Consider the following 21,076-nt stretch of genomic DNA (forward strand, 5'->3'; position numbering starts at 1 on the left):
GTGCCATCGGACCGGCCGGACTCACGCAGCCTGGTTAACCGTATTCCGGACTGAGGATCCTGAAGCCTTCAGTAAAGAGGTAAAGAGACTGCAACCTGGTGTCCTCGTTATTTACTGCGACTTGCACGACATCATAATATCATCACCACCCACACCTTTCATTGGGCGCCCCTCAGCAGGGTCATGGACCGGGTCTAGCCACCGTGACAACCCCAGAGCAGAGACTCAGAGGCCCAGTACCGGGTACCCCTCGGCCCTGCGGCAGTGGGGGCGCTACAGCAGCGTCGGTCACCTGGACCGAATACCACAGGTGGTGTCACGAACATAAACTTAATTCCCTTAAAAGACCATTCCCTTTTACATGGGTGCCCAGGGCCATGGACCGGGTCGCAGCCACCCTGACATCCCCCTGTGAACACTGGACCTGGTACCGAGTTCCCCACGGCCCTGGCGGGCGACTCATCTGTAAGACTTTTTTTTTCTTTTTCCTGATTTTGGTGAATAAAAGTTGGATATTAATCCTTTTTTTTCTTTTTTTTGAGTTAGTACTCGGGGCAAAAATTTAACTGAAGTGGTATTGTCAGTTCCAGGTTAAGGGGTAATATTGTTTTCCTATGAGGGGAATATATCCTCAGGAGAGGTATCATGAACAGAGATCCAATAAGTCAATAGATCTGGGAGATATGATGTTGGTAGTATCAAGGTCAATTGAGAACTTGGGTGTAAAATAGTCCCTGTATCGAGAGGTGGCAAAGGGGAATTTATGGAGATGTGGAATTTTCTCCTTTCTTCATTGATCTTATCTATATATTTTGTAATGGCCTCAACGTGCTTAATTACATAAAAAAAGGAGGTGAATTTAGATGCTTTTCAGTACATGTGACCATGGGGGGTTTATCTATAGAAAAAAATCTCTTAAAGGGACACTGTCACCCCCTCCAGCCGTTATAAACTAAAAGAGCCACCTTGTGCAGCTGCAATGCTGCAGTCTAACAAGGTGACTATTTTAGTTTTTGTTGCTGATATTCCCACAATAAAGGTATTTGGAATTTTGCTCAAATACCTATCTTTGTACCTGGAGGCAGGTCTGAAGCCTCCTCTTTGAAGCGCCCAACTGCCGTCAGTCATCTCTTCTGGGGTGATTGTCGCCGCCCCCTCAGCGCTGTTTTCGTCCGAAATCCGGCGCCTGCGCTCTGCTCTTCTTCCTGGAGCAGGCGCATAGAGCATTGGCCGTCCTAGCTCTGATGCCGGGTTCCGGTCTGCGCCTGTGCGGGCAGTGCGGCCACCCTGTTACTGAATCCCTGCCCCGCACTGTGTTATGCATTATGCACAGTGCGGGGCGGGGATTCAGTAACAGGGTGGCCGCACTGCCCGCACAGGCGCAGACCGGAACCCGGCATCAAAGCTAGGATGGCCAATGCTCTATGCGCCTGCTCCAAGCAGAAGAGCAGAGCGCAGGCGCCGGATTTCGGATGAAAACAGCGCTGAGGGGGCGGCGACAATCGCCCCAGAAGAGATGACTGAGGCAGTTGGGCGCTTCAAAGAGGAGGCTTCAGACCTGCCTCCAGGTACAAAGATAGGTATTTGAGCAAAATTATAAATACCTTTATTGTGGGAATATCAGCAACAAAAACTAAGAGTCACCTTGTTAGACTGCAGCATTACTGCTGCACAAGGTGGCTCTTTTAGTTTATAACGGCTGGAGGGGGTGACAGTGTCCCTTTAACACTATTGTTGACCTGAGCATAATTATTTTTTCTTAAATTTACTATTGAAAAAATTCCTTGCTGTGTTAGGTTTAGAATTTCTATGGAATGAGTTTGATAGATCACTTTTATTACCAGTAAGATTATTGTTTTTGGTTGAGCCTTTACCACAATTGTTTTGGTGTTCACTGTGATCATGGCATAGTTTTTTGGACTTTCTAATAATTGTGTCATGCTTTAGTTTTAAGGTAGGGGTGGTAACCATAGAATTAAATTTCTTGAAATTTGGGGGTGGTTCAAAGCATAAAAGTGAATTTGCTAGAGTATATACTTTTTCTACATCATTTTCATATAACTTAGATCTTTTCTTATCTAGGCATAGTAACTAGGGATGAGCGAACTAAAAAGTTTGGGGTTCATACCGGACATCTAGTGTCTAGTACCAAACTCCGAACACAGACTTTTTACCTGAAGTCCATTTTACTGTCTGGGTTTGGTGCTGAATAAAGTTTGTTGAGAGCCTGCAGCACAGCCAATCAACAAGCTTTTGGGCTGTGGTCACTTCCAGACCCATCACAGCCATGCCAAGTATTGTCGGATCATGGGTGTCGTCACTATTCTGCTCTGATTAACATAGGGTCAGAAAGTAATTTGAGTGAGGGACAGTGTTACATTCTGTGTGTCCACTCTGCAAAAAAAACTCTGTGTGTGTACTCTGCATGCATCTCTGTATGAGTACTGTGCCCAAAAGCCTATGTGTGTACTCTGCACCCATCTCTGTCTGAGTACTCTGCCAAAAAGCCTGTGTGTATTCTGCACCCATCTTTGAGTACTCTGACAAAAAGCCTGTTTGTGTACTCTGCAGGTGTCTCTTTGTGAGTACTTTGCCAAAAAGCCTGTATGTGTACTTTTCAATGGTCTCTGACTGAGTACTCTGCCAAAAATCCTGTTTGTGTACTCTGTACACATCTCTGTGGGAGTACTCTGCCAAAAAGCCTGTCTGTACTCTACATCCATCCTTGTTTCAGTACTCTGCCAAAAAAGCCTGTGTGCACTTTGCACACACTCTGTCTGAGTAGTCTGCCAAAATGACTTTATGTGTACCCTGCAAACATCTCTGTCTGAGTACTTTGCTAAAAGCCTGTTTAATTACTCTGCACGTGTCTCTGTGGGAGTACTCTGCCAAAAAACCTGTATGTGTACTCTGCACACGTCTGTAAGTACTCTGCACGTGTCTCTGTCAGAGTACTCTGCCAAAAAGCCTATTTGTCTACTCTGGACGCATCTTTGTCTAATTGCTCCGGACACGTCTCTGTCTGAGTACTCTGCCAAAAAGCCTGTTTGTGTATTGTGCATGCATTAGATTTAGTGATGAGCTAATATACTCGTTACTCGAGATTTCTCGAGCATGCTGGGTGGTCCTCCAAGTATTTTTTTTTGCTCGAAGATTTAGTTTTTCTTGCCGCAGCTGAATGATTTACATCTGTTAGCCAGCATAAGTACATGTAGGGATTACCTAGCAACCAGGCAATCCCCACATGTACTTATGCTGGTTAACAGATGTAAATCATTCAGCTGCGGCAAGAAAAACTAAATCTCCGAGCACTAAAAAATACTCGGAGGACCCCCGAGCATGCTCGAGAAATCTCGAGTAACGAGTATATTCGCTCATCACTAGTTAGATTGGATAGCTGAGAGTATCTTCAGTTCCTTTGCGTTATCTTCCACCCTGTCCCCTGCTGAAAGTGCAGAGTTGACATACGTGGACCATGGGCAAGTGGCTTCCACCTCATGCCCTTGCATGTCACCCTTGCAGTTGGAGCCCCAAGTCATGCTGCAGTCACTTCTGATTTTTGACGAGTCCGCTGGCTGGGGTCTCAGGGCCCATCCACCTGGGCCTGCTCCACAAATGGAAGAGATTGAGCAACCACCACTTGGTTAGTGTGCACAAACAGCGGACCACCACAGCACTCTGATGATGACAAAACAAAGGTACCAACTGCTGCTTCTTTCTGCAGTTTGCAGACCAGCAAGGAGAGTGGGGGTGATGACTGGGTGAAATATGATGCAGGAGATGAATGTGTGAGGTTCGGGGGGGGGGGGGAGAGGTGGTCACGCTGCCTGATGTGCACAGCAAAGGAAGGAGCAGGGTGCAAAAGCACAGAGGCCGGAAACTAGCCAGTATGTTATCTGCTACTGCCCACTACACCAATGAAATGAGCACACCAAAGTCAGATCAAAGGTGCTCCCTGGTGTGGTATTTCTTCAGACAATGTGCTGACAACAAGAGCTGTGTCTCGGTGTGCAGTCAGACCCTGTGCCTGAGCCTGATGCTAGGCATAAATGTTCTGAACCTGAGCACCATGTGCATCTGAATTCAAAGAATGAGCTGCACTTCTTTACACACCTAAAAACCAGGAAAGATCTGAGGCTCCTCCTGCTCAATGTTTTGCTGCGGTTTCAGCCTCTTCCTCCCGATTCTAATCAACAGAGTTACCTGGTTCACCACAAAGAGAGGATGTGACTGTACCAACACCACCACCAGCAGCAGTGTCACCCAGCATCCCACACCATCCCATGGTAGCGTTCAGCAGTCCATCGTCCAAACACTGGTGAGAAAAAAGAAAGTACCCTCTACTCACCTATGAGCCATGGTCCTGAATGACAACATTTCAAAATTACTGGCCTTTGAAATGCTGTTATTCCAGCTGGTGGAGACGGACAGTTTTATAAAATTGATGGCGGTGGCTGTCCCACAGTACATGCTTCCCAGCCGCCACTAGTTTTCCAGGCGTGCCATCCCTGCCCTGCACAAAAATTTTATGAACAAAATCCAGTGTTCTCTGCGCAATGCCATCAGTGGCAAGATTCACATAGCCACCAAGTAAGCATGGCCAGGGACTTTACATTACCCTACCTGCCCATTGCGTAAATATAGTGGTCCTCAGGCGGAAGGCATTCTGGTGCATGCCCTACCAGGATTGCTGGACGTTTCTCTTTCCATGTTGCCACCTACTCCTACTCTGCTTCCTCCACCACCTCTTCATCCGATCAATGCAACAACTGCACCGCTAACTTCAGCACAGCCAGGGGGAAATAACAGAAGACTGTTCTGACACTCATTTATTTGGGGGAAATATTCCACACCACACAGGAGCTGTGGACGGGAATCAAACAATAGGCCGATGAATGGTTGTTGACATGCACTGCCTGGTGGTGCACGATAATGGGAAAATCTCATAGCAGCTCTGGGCCTGGTCGATTTGACACACATCTCTTGTCTGGCATATGTGCTGAATTTGGTAGTGCATGGTTTCCTTAAAAATTATCCTCATCTGTCAGAGCTGCTGCAGAATGTTGGTGATGTCTTTGCATGTTTTCGGCGTTCTCACCCTGCTGCTACTTGCCTATCTGCCCTGCAGCATCATTTTTGCCTTCTTGCTTACCATTTAATATGTTGATGTACGAACCTTACATGTGCTGGAAAGACTGTATGAATGACAGCAGGCAATAGTGGAGTTTTAGATGCAGGGTGCACGGGTGAGTTGCTCTGGTGAACACCAACACTTCACGTCCAACAAGTGGGCCTCCAAGCGGGACATGTGTGCCTTGTTGCATTGCTTTGGGTACTCCACCAACATGACCAGCACTGATGACGCCACCATTGGCGTCACTATTCCACTTCTCTTCCTCCTTGAAAAAAGACTGAAGGCGATGATGGGTGTGATGGTGACACATAAAGAAGAGAAGGAGGAGGAACAGGGACTATTCACAAAATTATCAGGCCAGTTGTCCACACATGTCTCGAAGGGTGGGTTCTTGTACCAACAGCAGCCAAGTACATAACTGTCCAGCCACGGGACAGTTGAGGAGGAGGAAGAACCATCTTCACAGCAGGGTGGCACTCAAAGCAGCTCACAGGCTCCTCCCACCGAGGACAGCTTGTTGTTGCCACTTGGCAGCCTGGCACACATGAACCATTAAATGGTGTTGTGCATGTGCAACGACAGCTAAGTTGCCAAATTGTTATCACTGTTGATTACTGAATGGCCACCCAGCTGGATCCCTGCTACAAGGACAATGTACCATCCTTTCTTCCATCACTGGGGCGGGATCAGAAAAAGCGGGAGTGCAAACAAAAGCTGGCAGACACACTACTGATGGTGTTCCCACCTGATAGCGGGGGCTCATTGGAAGGATCAGGCAGAGGACAAAGTCACCAATGCAGCTGGGGCACCGACACCACCTCGGAAGAATGGTACAAAATGGGGAAAACTTTCCTCAGCATTCCACAACATCCAGCACAACCATCTGATATGGTCCGTATTAGCAGAAGGCAGCCTTTCAGGAAGAGTATGTGTCCACACTTCTCCACGTACTGAGTGATGGTATTCGCCATTTAACTTCTGGCTCTCCAAAGTGGACACTTGCCATTTATGCCTTGGAGGTGCTGGCCTGCCCTGCGGGAAGTGTTCTTTTGGAAGGTGTGCTCATCGTGGCAAGGGGTGTGATCATAAACAGGAGCATCCGCCTATTCACAACCAACGTGGGCAAGCTCATATTCATAAAAATGAACCAGGCATTGATCCCACAGGACTTGTCCATATATAGTTTATTACACACAATGACACTAAAATACGGGCTTATGTCTATGAAAATGACTGTGCAACCTTGTGAAATAGCACATGTACATAAAGAGAAGGAGAAGTTCAGGGAAGATGGTTTTAAGCGTAGGGAAAAAAACTCCCTGTGACGTACAGAAATAACCAGACTCATTTTATTGACCATAAAGGAATGTGATTAGCAGAGCAGTTAGCACAGCTTATCCTGATAACAGAGCAATTTGGACTCCTTTCAGAAGCCATAAAAAATTCCCTAATTTTGAGAGAGTATAAAAATGTGTCTATACAAAAGTAATTCATTTCCTTTATGGTTATAATATGCCTGTCATTGCACAAGGATTCTAGCTTACCGCTGGCCATGCTAGCCAGCACAATTAAGAGCCCGGTTGGTTCATTTTCATCACTCCACTGTTATCATGGTCAGCATCATCATCATTTTCAATTGGACTATCAGCCTTATCCCCTGCCTGTGCCAAGTCTATTTCCCCATTCACATGCTGCTGCTGCTCCTCCTTCTCTTCCTCAAAGTCCTGCAGCATTTAGTATGGTCCTTCAACAGACACAGTGCTATGATGATGAGGTGCAAATTGCTGTTCTTCTTACATCCCCTCTTGCATTCTGGTGAATGTTTTTTCCCAGGAAAAATATGAATGGGACAATCTTAAAAAGAAGAAGAAGAAGAAGCATATGGTGAAATGGGGTCGTTGGGGTGGTGACATCTAATCAAGTCTATTGCACATTAAGCTCATAGGCACTTTATGTAAGTATTTACAAGCACTCTATCTTTATCTCCATCTTGATTTCTGTCCTATGCAGTTTCAGTATAGTCTTTGGTACTGAAAGTCCTGTTATTGTTTTGGCACATGCACTTTATATTGGGAGTACTGTTCGGACCTATATATTGAAATTGACTATCAAACGATAGATCTTGTATTATGATATTTTTTATGATATATTCTTTAATATGTCTATGAGCTTGATATCCACTTGGATCAATTTTTGGTATATTTACTTGAATTTGTCACTTTGTGTTAAACCTGCTTGAATTTTTAACATTTTAAAAAACTTTTGGAAATAAAATATTGGTTATTTTAAATATTTTTGAATGGATCTTCTTTTGCCCTAAATAATTTGTTTTGGGGATGTGTAGATATCATATATTTGAGGTTATATTCCTTTACTCTATTGGACTGTGTTTATAAACTCAAAATAACCTAGTATGGCTGCTACTTGTTATAGGCAATCACAACTTATTGAACAGATGCTCCAAAAGTTACACCGTTGCAGTCTAGCAGTTTGCAACTTGCAAATCAGGCAGTACTCTGGCAATCTTTTCTGTTTTTGCTAAGCTGGAAGGGCATGCTTTGCCACATAAAAATGATTGAATGAGCTGACAATCTCCAACACCTGTAGAGATTCTTCAATATGTACAAAATCTATTGGCTTGTGATATGCCATAACAGGTAGCTCTCTGGCAGACCATTTAATTTTTGCAAGAGCCAGGATGGTGTACTTTGACACATAAGATCATTTCAAATGAGCTGACACTTTACAGACCATAGCCACCACTTTCGTCAGGGAGGTATTTTTCTGAAAGAAATGTTGCACAATGAAAATCAGGATATGTGCCATGCCTGAAGCATGAGTTACTTTTCCTGATTGTCTAGGGCCCCTGCTCTTCTCCATTTACACCTTTGGCCTGGGACAGCTCATAGAATCTCACGGCATTCAGTATCATCTCTATGCTGACGACACACAGATCTACATCTCTGGACCAGATATCACCACCCTACTAACCAGAATCCCTCAATGTCTATCTGCTATTTCATCCTTCTTCTCCGCTAGATTTCTAAAACTTAACATGGACAAAACAGAATTCATCGTCTTTCCCCCATCTCACACGACCTCCCCAACGAACCTATCCATTACAGTAAATGGCTGCCCACTCTCCCCAGTCCCACAAGCCCGCTGTCTTGGGGTAATCCTTGACACTGATCTCTCCTTCAAACCACATATCCAAACCCTTTCCACTTCCTGCCGCCTTCAACTCAAAAATATTTCACGGATCCGTACATTCCTAAACCAAGAATCTGCAAAAACCCTAGTCCATGCCCTCATCATCTCCCGCCTCAACTACTGTACCCTCCTGCTCTGTGGCCTCCCCTCTAACACTCTCACACCCCTCCAATCTATTCTAAACTCTGCTGCCCGACTAATCCACCTGTCTCCCCGCTATTCCCCGGCCTCTCCCCTCTGTCAATTCCTGCACTGGCTCCCCATTACCCAGAGACTCCAGTACAAAAGCCTAACCATGACATACAAAGCCATCCACAACCTGTCTCCTCCATACATCTGTGACCTCGTCTCCCGGTACTTTCCTGCACGCAACCTCCGATCCTCACAAGATCTCCTTCTCTACTCACCTGTTATCTCCTCTTCCTACAATCGCATACAAGATTTCTCTCGTGCATCCCCCCTACTCTGGAACTCTCTACCACAACACATCAGACTCTCGCCTACCATCGAAACCTTCAAAAAGAACCTGAAGACCCACCTCTTCCAACAAGCCTACAACCTGCAGTAACCACCGATTGACCAAACCACTGCACGACCAGCTCTACCTTCACCTACTGTATCCTCACCCATCCCTTGTACATTGTGAGCCCTCACGGGCAGGGTCCTCTCTCCTCCCCTACCAGTTGTGACTTGTATTGTTCAAGATTATTGTACTTGTTTTTATTATGTATACCCCTCCTCACATGTAAAGCGCCATGGAATAAATGATGCTATAATAATAAATAATAATAATAATAACCAGAATGTTCTGGGAATTATCATTCATAACATTTCCCAGCTGCAGTCCACAGAAGTCACCGTGTTTCCACTCTGGAGTCAATGCTTTGTCATGTGCCAGTTAAGGAAGGGTCTGTTTGTTGTACAAGAGCCATAGGTTGTGTAGGAGCAGACAAATAACCACCTCCTGGTCATGGAACCAGATGCAGCTCCTAGACGTGGAGTCTTCACTGCATGTCCCGTTTGTGGTGGCGCATCACTGGCACTCAAAACATTCACTCAATGGCTGTGAAACTCATGTATTGTCCTTGCCAATGGTGCTTCATGTGTCTAGAATGCAGTACATTTTGAAGCTCAAAGTCAAGTAGAAATAATATTATATGTCTTCCAGTGAGGCTGAGCACAGCTGACTTCGCAAAGTGGTAGGCAGAAGAAGGAGGATGTACACTCAAAGTTCGTCAAGCACTAGTGGTGGATGATAATGACAATGGTGACGAAGACACAGAACAGGTACTACTTGAGGGTGTGACATGACTTACAGAAAGATGAGAGTGACAAGAAGAAAAGGAAGAGAATTTGAGGCTTGCTCTGATTTCTGGCCAGATTGATTTAATTAAAGGAGCAGGTGATGTTCCATGTGTGCTGATGAAGAGCTCTAGTTCCAATTCTACACGAGCCGGGATGCCAACAGGTTATGTTGGTCTTGCAGAGCCTACAGACTGCTAACGAATCATTTGGTGGCAATGTTTACAAGGTCTCCCATATACAAGATACCTATATATATGACTCAACACCACCATGAGCTGACCTTTAAGGGGCTGTTGAGCCGCCTCCGCCAACAGCGCATGTGGCAACATAGGCTCCAGAGCTCATAGTAGAACAAGGAGATTTTGCCTCAGAGGATCTTTTAGCATGCATTGTGTATCACTGAAGCCAATACCCTCCTCGTCTGATGAGCTCACCTCTTCTACACACCTCTTTGGTTCCCATGTCTGCCTGATAATTGCCTCTGTGTGGGAAATGGCCATAGCTGCTTGACCTTCACTCCTCCTCTCTCCTATCCACTTGATTCCCATGTTCACACGTAGAAATTTGCCCTATCTCAGAGTGCTACCACGTGCTACCACCACAGCTTACAGGGCCAGTAACACAGCTTGACATTGGTACAGTGTTCTTTAGTTCCTCCTGTCCCATCTGAGTATGAAAGTTAGCAATTCATGTCTTCAAATAAATCAACTGAAATTTGTTGCAGTGTAGTATCTTCCTTAGTCCCCAGGATGTTGTGCGATAGGGGACTATGGGATGCACAACATTAAATGTCATGGCGATGGAGTTGGACAGAGCATAACACTGATTCAAGCTGAATGAGCTGCTGTCAGAGACTACATTATCCTATTGTTTATTATAACTGGAGGAATAAGAGTTATACTAGGTATAAGTAACGTAGAAAAAAGTTCAAATTTATTAGAGATTCACATAACATAGACTAGACATTATACATAAATAGGATAAAAAGGTACATGTGCAGAAATAACACACTGGGGTAACCATAGCCCTCTCATAACCCTAGTCCCTTGACGCCTATCAGTGCATGTATAAAGTGCATGTGCATAGTGCTAAGGCACAGGGGGGGGGATAAGTGTGCTGCCAGAATGAAGAGCCAATCTAATGCCACAATGGGGAAACTGATCGCTAGATGAAAAGTTGGCAGACACTTACCACTGACGAGGGTTGGAGGGTCCTAGGAAGGTTGTAGAAAAAGAAGCCCCGGGGGGGCTTCTTTTTCTACAACCTTCCTACGACCCTCCAACCCTCGTCAGTGGTAAGTGTCTGCCAACTTTTCATCTAGCGATCAGTTTCCCCATTGTGGCATTAGATTGGCTCTTCATTCTGGCAGCACACTTATCCCCCCCCCTGTGCCTTAGCACTATGCACATGCACTTTATACATGCACTGATAGGCGTCAAGGGACTAGGGTTATGAGAGGGCTATGGTTACCCCAGTGTGTTATTTCTGCACATGTACCTTTTTATCCTATTTATGTATAATGTCTAGTCTATGTTATGTGAATCTCTAATAAATTTGAACTTTTTTCTACGTTACTTATACCTAGTATAACTCTTATTCCTCCAGTTATAATATGCTGTTTTGAGTAGGTATATTTCTTGTTGCTATATGGGCTAACTATAGCCTTCGCTTCTGACTTAAATATGTCAGAGAGGTTTTTGTGGTTATTAATTATCCTATTGTTACTGAGGCAAGTGATGTAACATACAGTGGGGCAAAAAAGTATTTAGTCAGTCAGCAATAGTGCAAGTTCCACCACTTAAAAAGATGAGAGGCGTCTGTAATTTACATCATAGGTAGACCTCAACTATGGGAGACAAACTGAGAAAAAAAAATCCAGAAAATCACATTGTCTGTTTTTTTATCATTTTATTTGCATATTATGGTGGAAAATAAGTATTTGGTCAGAAACAAACAATCAAGATTTCTGGCTCTCACAGACCTGTAACTTCTTCTTTAAGAGTCTCCTCTTTCCTCCACTCATTACCTGTAGTAATGGCACCTGTTTAAACTTGTTATCAGTATAAAAAGACACCTGTGCACACCCTCAAACAGTCTGACTCCAAACACCACTATGGTGAAGACCAAAGAGCTGTCAAAGGACACCAGAAACAAAATTGTAGCCCTGCACCAGGCTGGGAAGACTGAATCTGCAATAGCCAACCAGCTTGGAGTGAAGAAATCAACAGTGGGAGCAATAATTAGAAAATGGAAGACATTCAAGACCACTGATAATCTCCCTCGATCTGGGGCTCCACGCAAAATCCCACCCCGTGGGGTCAGAATGATCACAAGAACGGTGAGCAAAAATCCCAGAACCACGCGGGGGGACCTAGTGAATGAACTGCAGAGAGCTGGGACCAATGTAACAAGGCCTACCATAAGTAACACACTACGCCACCATGGACTCAGATCCTTCAGTGCCAGACGTGTCCCACTGCTTAAGCCAGTACATGTCCGGGCCCGTCTGAAGTTTGCTAGAGAGCATTTGGATGATCCAGAGGAGTTTTGGGAGAATGTCCTATGGTCTGATGAAACCAAACTGGAACTGTTTGGTAGAAACACAACTTGTCGTGTTTGGAGGAAAAAGAATACTGAGTTGCATCCATCAAACACCATACCTACTGTAAAGCATGGTGGTGGAAACATCATGCTTTGGGGCTGTTTCTCTGCAAAGGGGCCAGGACGACTGATCCGGGTACATGAAAGAATGAATGGGGCCATGTATCGTGAGATTTTGAGTGCAAACCTCCTTCCATCAGCAAGGGCATTGAAGATGAAACGTGGCTGGGTCTTTCAACATGACAATGATCCAAAGCACACCGCCAGGGCAACGAAGGAGTGGCTTCGTAAGAAGCATTTCAAGGTCCTGGAGTGGCCTAGCCAGTCTCCAGATCTCAACCCTATAGAAAACCTTTGGAGGGAGTTGAAAGTCCGTGTTGCCAAGCGAAAAGCCAAAAACATCACTGCTCTAGAGGAGATCTGCATGGAGGAATGGGCCAACATACCAACAACAGTGTGTGGCAACCTTGTGAAGACTTACAGAAAACGTTTGACCTCTGTCATTGCCAACAAAGGATATATTACAAAGTATTGAGATGAAATTTTGTTTCTGACCAAATACTTATTTTCCACCATAATATGCAAATAAAATGATAAAAAAACAGACAATGTGATTTTCTGGATTTTTTTTTCTCAGTTTGTCTCCCATAGTTGAGGTCTACCTATGATGTAAATTACAGACGCCTCTCATCTTTTTAAGTGGTGGAACTTGCACTATTGCTGACTGACTAAATACTTTTTTGCCCCACTGTATATTGCATTATACCCTCCACTTTCTCTCCAATGATAATCTTAAAAGTGAGAAATGCGACCAATTGTGACCTGTATTTAGTAATACTACTGCCAGGACAGTTAATGTTCACAGTGACGGTGGTGTTGGTGTTGCTGGAGGCTTCCAATTTTTTAGCCATGATATGGGTTTTCTTTTCTCTCATGCTACCACTTCTGTTGTCAATGCCAGATTTTGGGTTTAATATACATTTTGGACACATGTATAACATTTAATTTGTTTCTCAAAACTTTCTACCACATGTAGTCAACCACTGTAGAATATCAAATCAACCAGAAATGTTGTATAAGAATTAAGTTTCCATTATTTTTATACACTATTATACCCATGACATAGAGACGTAACCCATAATGCCATTTTGATTGGCAGGTAATCACAGTGAAAAGAACTTTTAGCGATAAAAGCCTGATATCCTTTAGCTTAGTAGAGCTGGAGTTCTGGGTTCAAATCTCACCAAGGACATCTGCAAGGCGTTTGTATGTTCTCCCAGTGTGGCTTTATTCCCACACTGTAAAGTCATACTGAATTTAGATTGTGAGCCCCAATGGAAACAGTGATGATGATGACTGTAAAGTGCTGCGGAAGTAATGGAGCTATATATTTGAGTAAAATAAATAAATCAATAAAGTATATAAAGAACTCCTGAAATTGCATCCAAGGCAGAAAAAAAGATTTATTACAAAACTCATATTATTTTTTTTGTGCACATACTTTACTAACCATAATAAAGTTTTCTGCTTCCTGTTACTTGTTTTTATTGTATTTTTTCAACAGTAAATGTTTTCGAGCTGTGACCCTACCCTACACTCTTTTATTTAAAAAGAAACTATATTATGTATGCTGACTCTGTTATCTTTGTGATAGATATTTATTTTAGTATTAGACATTTGAAAACAATTATTCTCTCACCTTTTGGACTTGCTGATTATCAGAATTTGTAAAGCCAAAAACAATACTATTGTAATTAGTAAAATAACTCCAGAGATTTTCAAGCACTGAATGTTGCTGCAGACAAACCTGAAAGACAACCCAAAATGTATTAAACCTATTTTATAACACATTTGTAAAAAGTCTTCTGTGGGTAATTTCACTCTATATTCTTTAGTGCAAATGAGTGGACTACAAAGTTGCAGGAAGTTCATAGGTGTCAACTAGATGCAATGATACTTTCTTTAGCCAATGCTTGTTTATGATGCAAGTAAAGCCCCCATCCTAGCAATACATTCTCAACCCTTTAAGGACCTCTCATATGCCTATTTACAGCAGTCATTAAAAAGCTTTATTGCTCAGCACTGATTTGTTATGGTTCTGAGAAACAAGTAAATGGTGCCCCCTCACTAGGTAGAAACATTCCAGGTAGCTGAAACCCTGGAGTAGAGTCTGGGCATTTTTGGGGGGGACACAATCATTGTGAGCCAACAAATAACAGCAATCTCAATTTTTAAAAAAAGTGAATTGCTTATTACAAATCATTTTTCTCGCCTCTAACATTCTATGATCTGTCAGAAGAGAGAAGAGTGGTGCACTACTTTTGTGTCAAAAATCATGCTGTGCTGTGCATTACATTGTGAATAGTGTCATGCATTTTAGTGTGTGTGGTGATGTAGACTAAAACATGCAAACATGATACATGAAAGTTGAACCGCATTACTGCACTAGAAATATGAAAAAATGAGAGCATTTAGCGCATAAATTGGCCAATTTACGTGTACCTGGTAGCCACTTTAGGGCATCTCTCGTATACCAGGTCCTACACTTTCCTTTCCTCACTGAGAATAAACGTCTTCATCTGAATGGGTACCTATGAAACCTCTTCTTAGACTAAATTTCTCTCTCTCTGTGGAGGGGTAATGGACCTGCTGCGATTAAAACCCCTGTGGCTAAGAGGCTGAGTGCTCGGTCAGAAGGCTAGTGAATACAAATTTCAAAAAACTGACCGTCACATCCAAGGCTTAGGTGCCTCCTTCTGGGTGTCCAAGTTCCACCAACGTCTGGTGGTCCTTGGTAGTGCTTTCAGGCACGGGTACCTCCTGCTTAGTAACCGGGTTCCAGTACCATCAGCTGGTCCTTGGTAGTTCCATTGGCTCTTGTACATTCTGCTACTTATTCGGTTTCCAGTACCATCAGCTGGTTCTCGGCAGTGTCTTTTGCTCTTGTACCTTCTGTTCCTCATCCTGGTTCCAGTACCGTCAGCTGGTTCCAGGCAGAACCTTTGGCTTAGGTGCCTCCTTCTGGGTATCCGAGTTCCACCAACGTCTGGTGGTCCTTGGTAGTGCTTTCTGGCATGGGTACCTCCTGCTTAGTAACCGGGTTCCAGTACCATCAGCTGGTCCTCGGTAGTTCCATTGGCTCTTGTATCTTCGGGTAGCCATCCGGGTTCCAGTACCATCAGCTGGTTCTCAGCAGTTCCTTAGCCTTCATGTACCTTCTTGCTAATCACTCTTGATCTCCCTGACGATGACCCTAAAGACGACGACCCTGAAGACCACCCTGAAGAAGACGACGACCCCAGAGACGATGACCCCGTAGACGACCCTGAAGACCACCCCGAAGAAGACGACGACCCCGGAGACGACGACCCTGAAGACGACGACCCTGAAGACCAAGAAGCAGAAGAACAAGAAGCTGCAGAACAAAAAGCAGAAGAACATTAAGCATAAGACTAAAAATCAGAGCAAAAGATATCTAAATTATAAGCAGAAGAAGACTAAGCAGTGTATGGGGGTGAGTCCGTTCCTCCTCGTGGTGCCCCTGGAAAAAACCTGCTGCTGCAGGCCAAACTAAACGCGGACAAATCCTGTTGTAAATCTTTTGTGACAGGCAGAACGGAAGGTGTAATCTTCAAACTTTTATAGATAACAACTACAGGAATGCCTGTCACAAATAAGAATATGATGAAGAAGAAGAATATGAAGAAGATGAAGAAGTAGGATATGAAGAATAATAATAGTTGAATAAAAAGAATATGAAGAATGAAAAAAAATAGGAAGAAGGTGAAGAAGAAGATGAATAAGGTGAAGGAGAAGTTGATGAAAAAGATGCTGCTGCTGAGGATGATGAAGAAGAAAGTGTGGGAGAAGTAAAAAAGGTGAACAGCACGGAAGTAGTGAAACATAAATATCTGGCTAAATATAAAAAATCTTAACGTAGTCAATATCTTTGTAATTCTGAACGTCTTAAAAAAAAATAAATTCCTGCTATTCCATTTGATTGGGCTAAACCTCTATGCCTTTAATGTCTCCTCCACCTCCCCCAATACATCCTACATTATTCTTAGTTGTTTTCCTTCATGTAGAATTAACCTACAAGGAAAGAAAGGGTTTATTTTAATTCCGATATTTTTGTCCCATTGACGCATTGGTATCGGGTATCGGTATCGGCGATATCCGATATTTTTTGGATATCGGCCGATCCAATCCGATACCGATATTTTCGAATATCGGACGGTATCGCTCAACACTATTCATAAATCTTAATTGTTTCTGCTGTAAGTGCTCAGATCACTGAAAATGTCATTCGGATTAATGCTGTAGATACTTATGTAACAATTCTGCTGTGTGATCATATGATAAGGAGTTAATACATTTACCTGGGTCTTGTTTTCCAGCCTGGCTCCATAATTGTATAATTAGAAAATTTCAGTTCCACTCACTTTGTTGTTTTTGTCTGTCACATTTTCTTTTGAGCTCTATTCTTATATCTCCGCTGATTTTCCGTAGGATCACTCCACCCCTTGACTGTCACTAAGAATATAGCTCATTGTCAAAATGCTACCATAACTAAACAATGAACACAATATAAAAATTAATGATTAACTTTATTACAAAAATCATCATCCTAAAGCACCATATACCTATACTGAATATTTCAAAATGTAGGAATTCCCAACTTATAGTTGCTCTTAAATAAATATCTATATATCTTATTTTTTAAATATATTGGAGTTCTTAGTATGCTATGGGAGCATGACCTTATAGGTCTGCATATAGGAAGCAGCGGCCACTTATAGATAATACAGCGAAATTAGGGCACTATCAGCATTCCTGCAATTGGGAACAAGAATGAGCGAATCATTTGAAATTCAGTTTTGCAGGCCTCGCCAAATTTTTCCAAAATATTTAATTTGTAGCTAATATATTCCCTCCAAATTGGAATACTGAAAAGTGTTTCATTGCCTGAAAACAATTAATTGCAGTTTTAATCCCTGTTATGCAAATAGTCTTATTAATGCCCAAGCGACCTTAACCTATCTGGCTAAGGAAAAACGGATGACAACTGCTGGTAAGCAGCAGCCTATTTAACTAGACACTGCAGTTTCAGACTTTGTAGGCTACTTAAAATCTATAAATGGTCCAAAAATTACCTTTTTTGGAGGGCAGATGCCTGCCTTTCTACTGCTATGAGCAAGCTGTGCAAGCGGAAGAAGCCTTGGTCTTTTCACACGGGGAGCGCAAAAATTATCCTTGTTTAAAAAGAAACAAGAGCTTTTTTCTTTGTTAGTGTATCAGCAATAGCTTTTTCACAATCTATTCAAAATTATCCCATTATATAGGGAAATGAAACAGGTGTACACTTTCGAATGTGAATTAGTGATAATGGCTTCTCACCTAGGAGGGAAGAAATTATCCCTTTTTTGAATGCACAACCGGCTTGCAATTTCCAAAATGAATAATTGCAAAGGCTTTTTATAAAGTCATCAATAATTATCCCTTTTTTAGGGAGCAGGAAGAGGTTAGCTATTTTCAAAGTGAAAATGCAATGGCTTCAAGTTGTCACCAAACCTCTCCAAAAATTTGTCCTATTTTGAGAGTTGTTTCATATTTGCGTACCCTCAAAAGAGTATGTTTTGCAACAACAGTACAGTGAATCACTATAAATCACAGTGAACGGGCAGCTAGGAAATATGTGGCTGTGCAGTGGCAGATGTCCATGGTAGTGAATTAGGATGGAGCAGGCAAGGAGATGTCTGGCAGTATAGAGCCAGTAATATAAGCTATGACAGAAGCAATATAGTCTAACACTATATAACACAGTGGGCAGCCAGAAGATATGTGGCTGGTGTGGTTCTTCAGTGGCATAAGTTTTATATTAAATAATTATGACAGGGCAAGGAAGGTGATGTCTCTCTGTGTAGAGTCACCAAAGTCAGCAGAATGGTCTAGCAGTATAAAACAAGGGTGGATAGGCAGCCAGGAAATGTGTGGCTGTGCAGAGGCAGTAGCAAAAGCCACATGGTAGAGTATTAGAAAAGGACAGGCAAGGAGATGTGTGACAGCAACAGCAGCCCAGGAAGCAAAAGTACTACAGAATAGATGACATGATTAATAGGGAGTAGGAACACAGCTGGTGGCAGTAGGATGCTGTAGAAAACAGACCATGGACAATCAGGCAGGCAGATGGTATGATTGATATAATCATTGGCATCATCTGTAGGTAAATGAAAGTCAGCACTGATCCATGCCAGATTCATTTTGAAAAATGTTAGGTTCTCCAGGCCCTTTTTGACATTAGACTGCAGGATGGATATGACTATATTCCCATAGCAAAGTGGTCCAGTTCTTGCCACTGTTCCAATCTGTTGATCCTAAAGTCCATGGAATCGGGGCAAAGGGTCAGGGCTGGCTCCAGGTTTTTGAGAGCCCCAGGCGAAAGAGTCTCAGTGGGCCTCCCTCTTTAACACATACCACGATTCATGATGCACAGATACAGCAGAGAAATATACCACAGGCAAGTAGCGTATAACACAGCCCATGTAGTATATAACACAGCCCATGTAGTATATAGCACAGCCACGTAGTATATTGCCCAGCCACGTAGTATATTGCCCAGCCCATGTAGTATATTGCCCAGCCCACATAGTAAATAGCACAGCCCACGCAGTATATAGCACAGCCCACGCAGTATATAGCACAGCCCATGCAGTATATAACACAGGCCATGCAGTATATAACACAGCCCACGCAGTATATAACACAGCCCACGCAGTATATAACACAGTCCACGCAGTATATTACAGCCCACGTAGTATATAGCACAGCCCACGTAGTATATAGCACAGCCCACGTAGTATATAACACAGCCCACATAGTATTTAAAACAGCCACGCAGTATATAACACAGCCATGCAGTATATAACACAGCCACATAGTATATATATATATATATATATATAGCCCATGTATTATAGCACAGCCCCGTGACATAGTATATTACACCGCCCATTTAGTATATACAGTCAGTAGTCTATGCCTTTAGTCTGTATGATGCAACATTTGAGATTTGGAAAGTAAAAGGGTCAGTGTTCTCTTCTGACTATCTACCGGGGGGGGATAAAATAGAGAGGGGAAATAGCCTCTACATGACCTAAACATCTTCCCATTGAGAGCTAAGTCAGACTCTAGGATCAGAAGCCAGGAAAGGCCTGGTTCACAAACTGTGAAGCAATACAGCTTGGCATTACAGGATGCACACAGGCCCAGGCTCAGCAGGCTGCATCCCTCCCACCCCCGCAATGCGTTGGGGCTACTAGTTTGGTTGGGGCCTACTAACGGTGTCTGCCGCTCCTTGGTGTTCTCCTGGTTTTTTTTCCTGAGCTTCAATCTTCTGGCTTTCGGCCTATATTTTTAATATGAAACTGCATTTGGCCTACTAGTTTGGTTGGGGCCTACTAACGGTGTCTGCCGCTCCTTGGTGTTCTCCAGGTTTTTTTTCCTGAGCTTCAATCTTCTGGCTTTCGGCCTATATTTTTAATATGAAACTGCATTTGGCCTACTAGTTTGGTTGGGGCCTACTAACGGTGTCTGCCGCTCCTTGGTGTTCTCCAGGTTTTTTTTCCTGAGCTTCAATCTTCTGGCTTTCGGCCTGTATTTTTAATATGAAACTGCATTTGGCCTACTAGTTTGGTTGGGGCCTACTAACGGTGTCTGCCGCTCCTTGGTGTTCTCCTCCACTGAACAAAGCTGAGCTTCAATCTTCAGGCTTTCGGCCTATATTTACAAATTTTAAACTGCATTTGGCCTACTAGTTTGGTTGGGGCCTACAAACTGTGTCTGCCGCTCCTTGGTGTTCTCCTGTTTTTTTTTCCTGAGCTTCAATCTTCTGGCTTTCGGCCTATATTTTTAATATGAAACTGCATTTGGCCTACTAGTTTGGTTGGGGCCTACTAACGGTGTCTGCCGCTCCTTGGTGTTCTCCTCCACTGAACAAAGCTGAGCTTCAATCGTCAGGCTTTCGGCCTATATCAGATATTTAACTGCATTGGGGCTACTAGTTTGGTTGGGGCCTACTAACGGTGTCTGCCGCTCCTTGGTGTTCTCCTCCACTGAACAAAGCTGAGCTTCAATCTTCAGGCTTTCAGCCTATATCAGATATTTAACTGCATTTGGGCTACTAGTTTGGTTGGAGCCTACTAACAGTGTCTGCCGCTCCTTGGTGTTCTCCTCCACTGAACAAAGCTGAGCTTCAATCTTCAGGCTTTCGGCTTATATCAGATATTTAACTGCATTTGGCCTACTAGTTTGGTTGGGGCCTACTAACGGTGTCTGCCGCTCTTTGGTGTTCTCCTCCACTGAACAAAGCAGTGCCGCCTGTTTACTCCTGTTACCAATTTTGAACTTTATTTGGCCCACTTTATTATTTGGGCCTACTAACTGTGTCTGTCTCTCATTACAGTTGTCCTCCACTGAACAAAGCAATGCCGCCTGGTTAGTCCTGTTACCAATTTTCAACTGCATTTAGCCCACTTTATTATTTGGGCCTATATCTGTGTTTCCTCCTCATCCTGCCCATTGCCCAGCCAGTGCTACATGAGTCTGCTGGTACATTGACCCAGACCACTACATTCCCCTTGCACTCTACACAGCCAGAATCTGACCCTGCTGAAATTCAGGTTCCCCTTCCCGCATACTATACCACCTTACACGGGGACAAAGAGGAAGGCGCAGATGAAAGTGCAGGTTCCTTCATCAGGTGGGGAGGGCATACTTGTTGGTGACGTCACTGTCACAGGGCCCCTCATAGTACGCAAAAGTGTCTCT

General features: G+C 43.5%; 1 protein-coding gene across 1 annotated transcript in view; it reads right to left on the reverse strand.

The window, feature by feature from the left end:
• LOC143808492 (galactose-3-O-sulfotransferase 2-like) overlaps positions 1 to 16,751 on the reverse strand; it is an 86,964-nt gene extending 70,213 nt beyond the window's left edge. The window contains exons 1-2 of the mRNA XM_077291220.1: positions 16,630 to 16,751; positions 13,950 to 14,057 (exon numbers count right to left, since the gene is read on the reverse strand). Of these exons, the coding sequence (XP_077147335.1) occupies positions 13,950 to 14,057; positions 16,630 to 16,658 (137 nt within the window). The 5' untranslated portion in view covers positions 16,659 to 16,751. The remainder of the gene's footprint in view (positions 1 to 13,949; positions 14,058 to 16,629) is intronic.
• Positions 16,752 to 21,076: the final 4,325 nt, after the last annotated feature.

The sequence above is a fragment of the Ranitomeya variabilis genome, chromosome 2 (genome assembly GCF_051348905.1).
Source record: "Ranitomeya variabilis isolate aRanVar5 chromosome 2, aRanVar5.hap1, whole genome shotgun sequence".
NCBI classification, from domain to species: Eukaryota; Metazoa; Chordata; class Amphibia; order Anura; family Dendrobatidae; genus Ranitomeya; species Ranitomeya variabilis.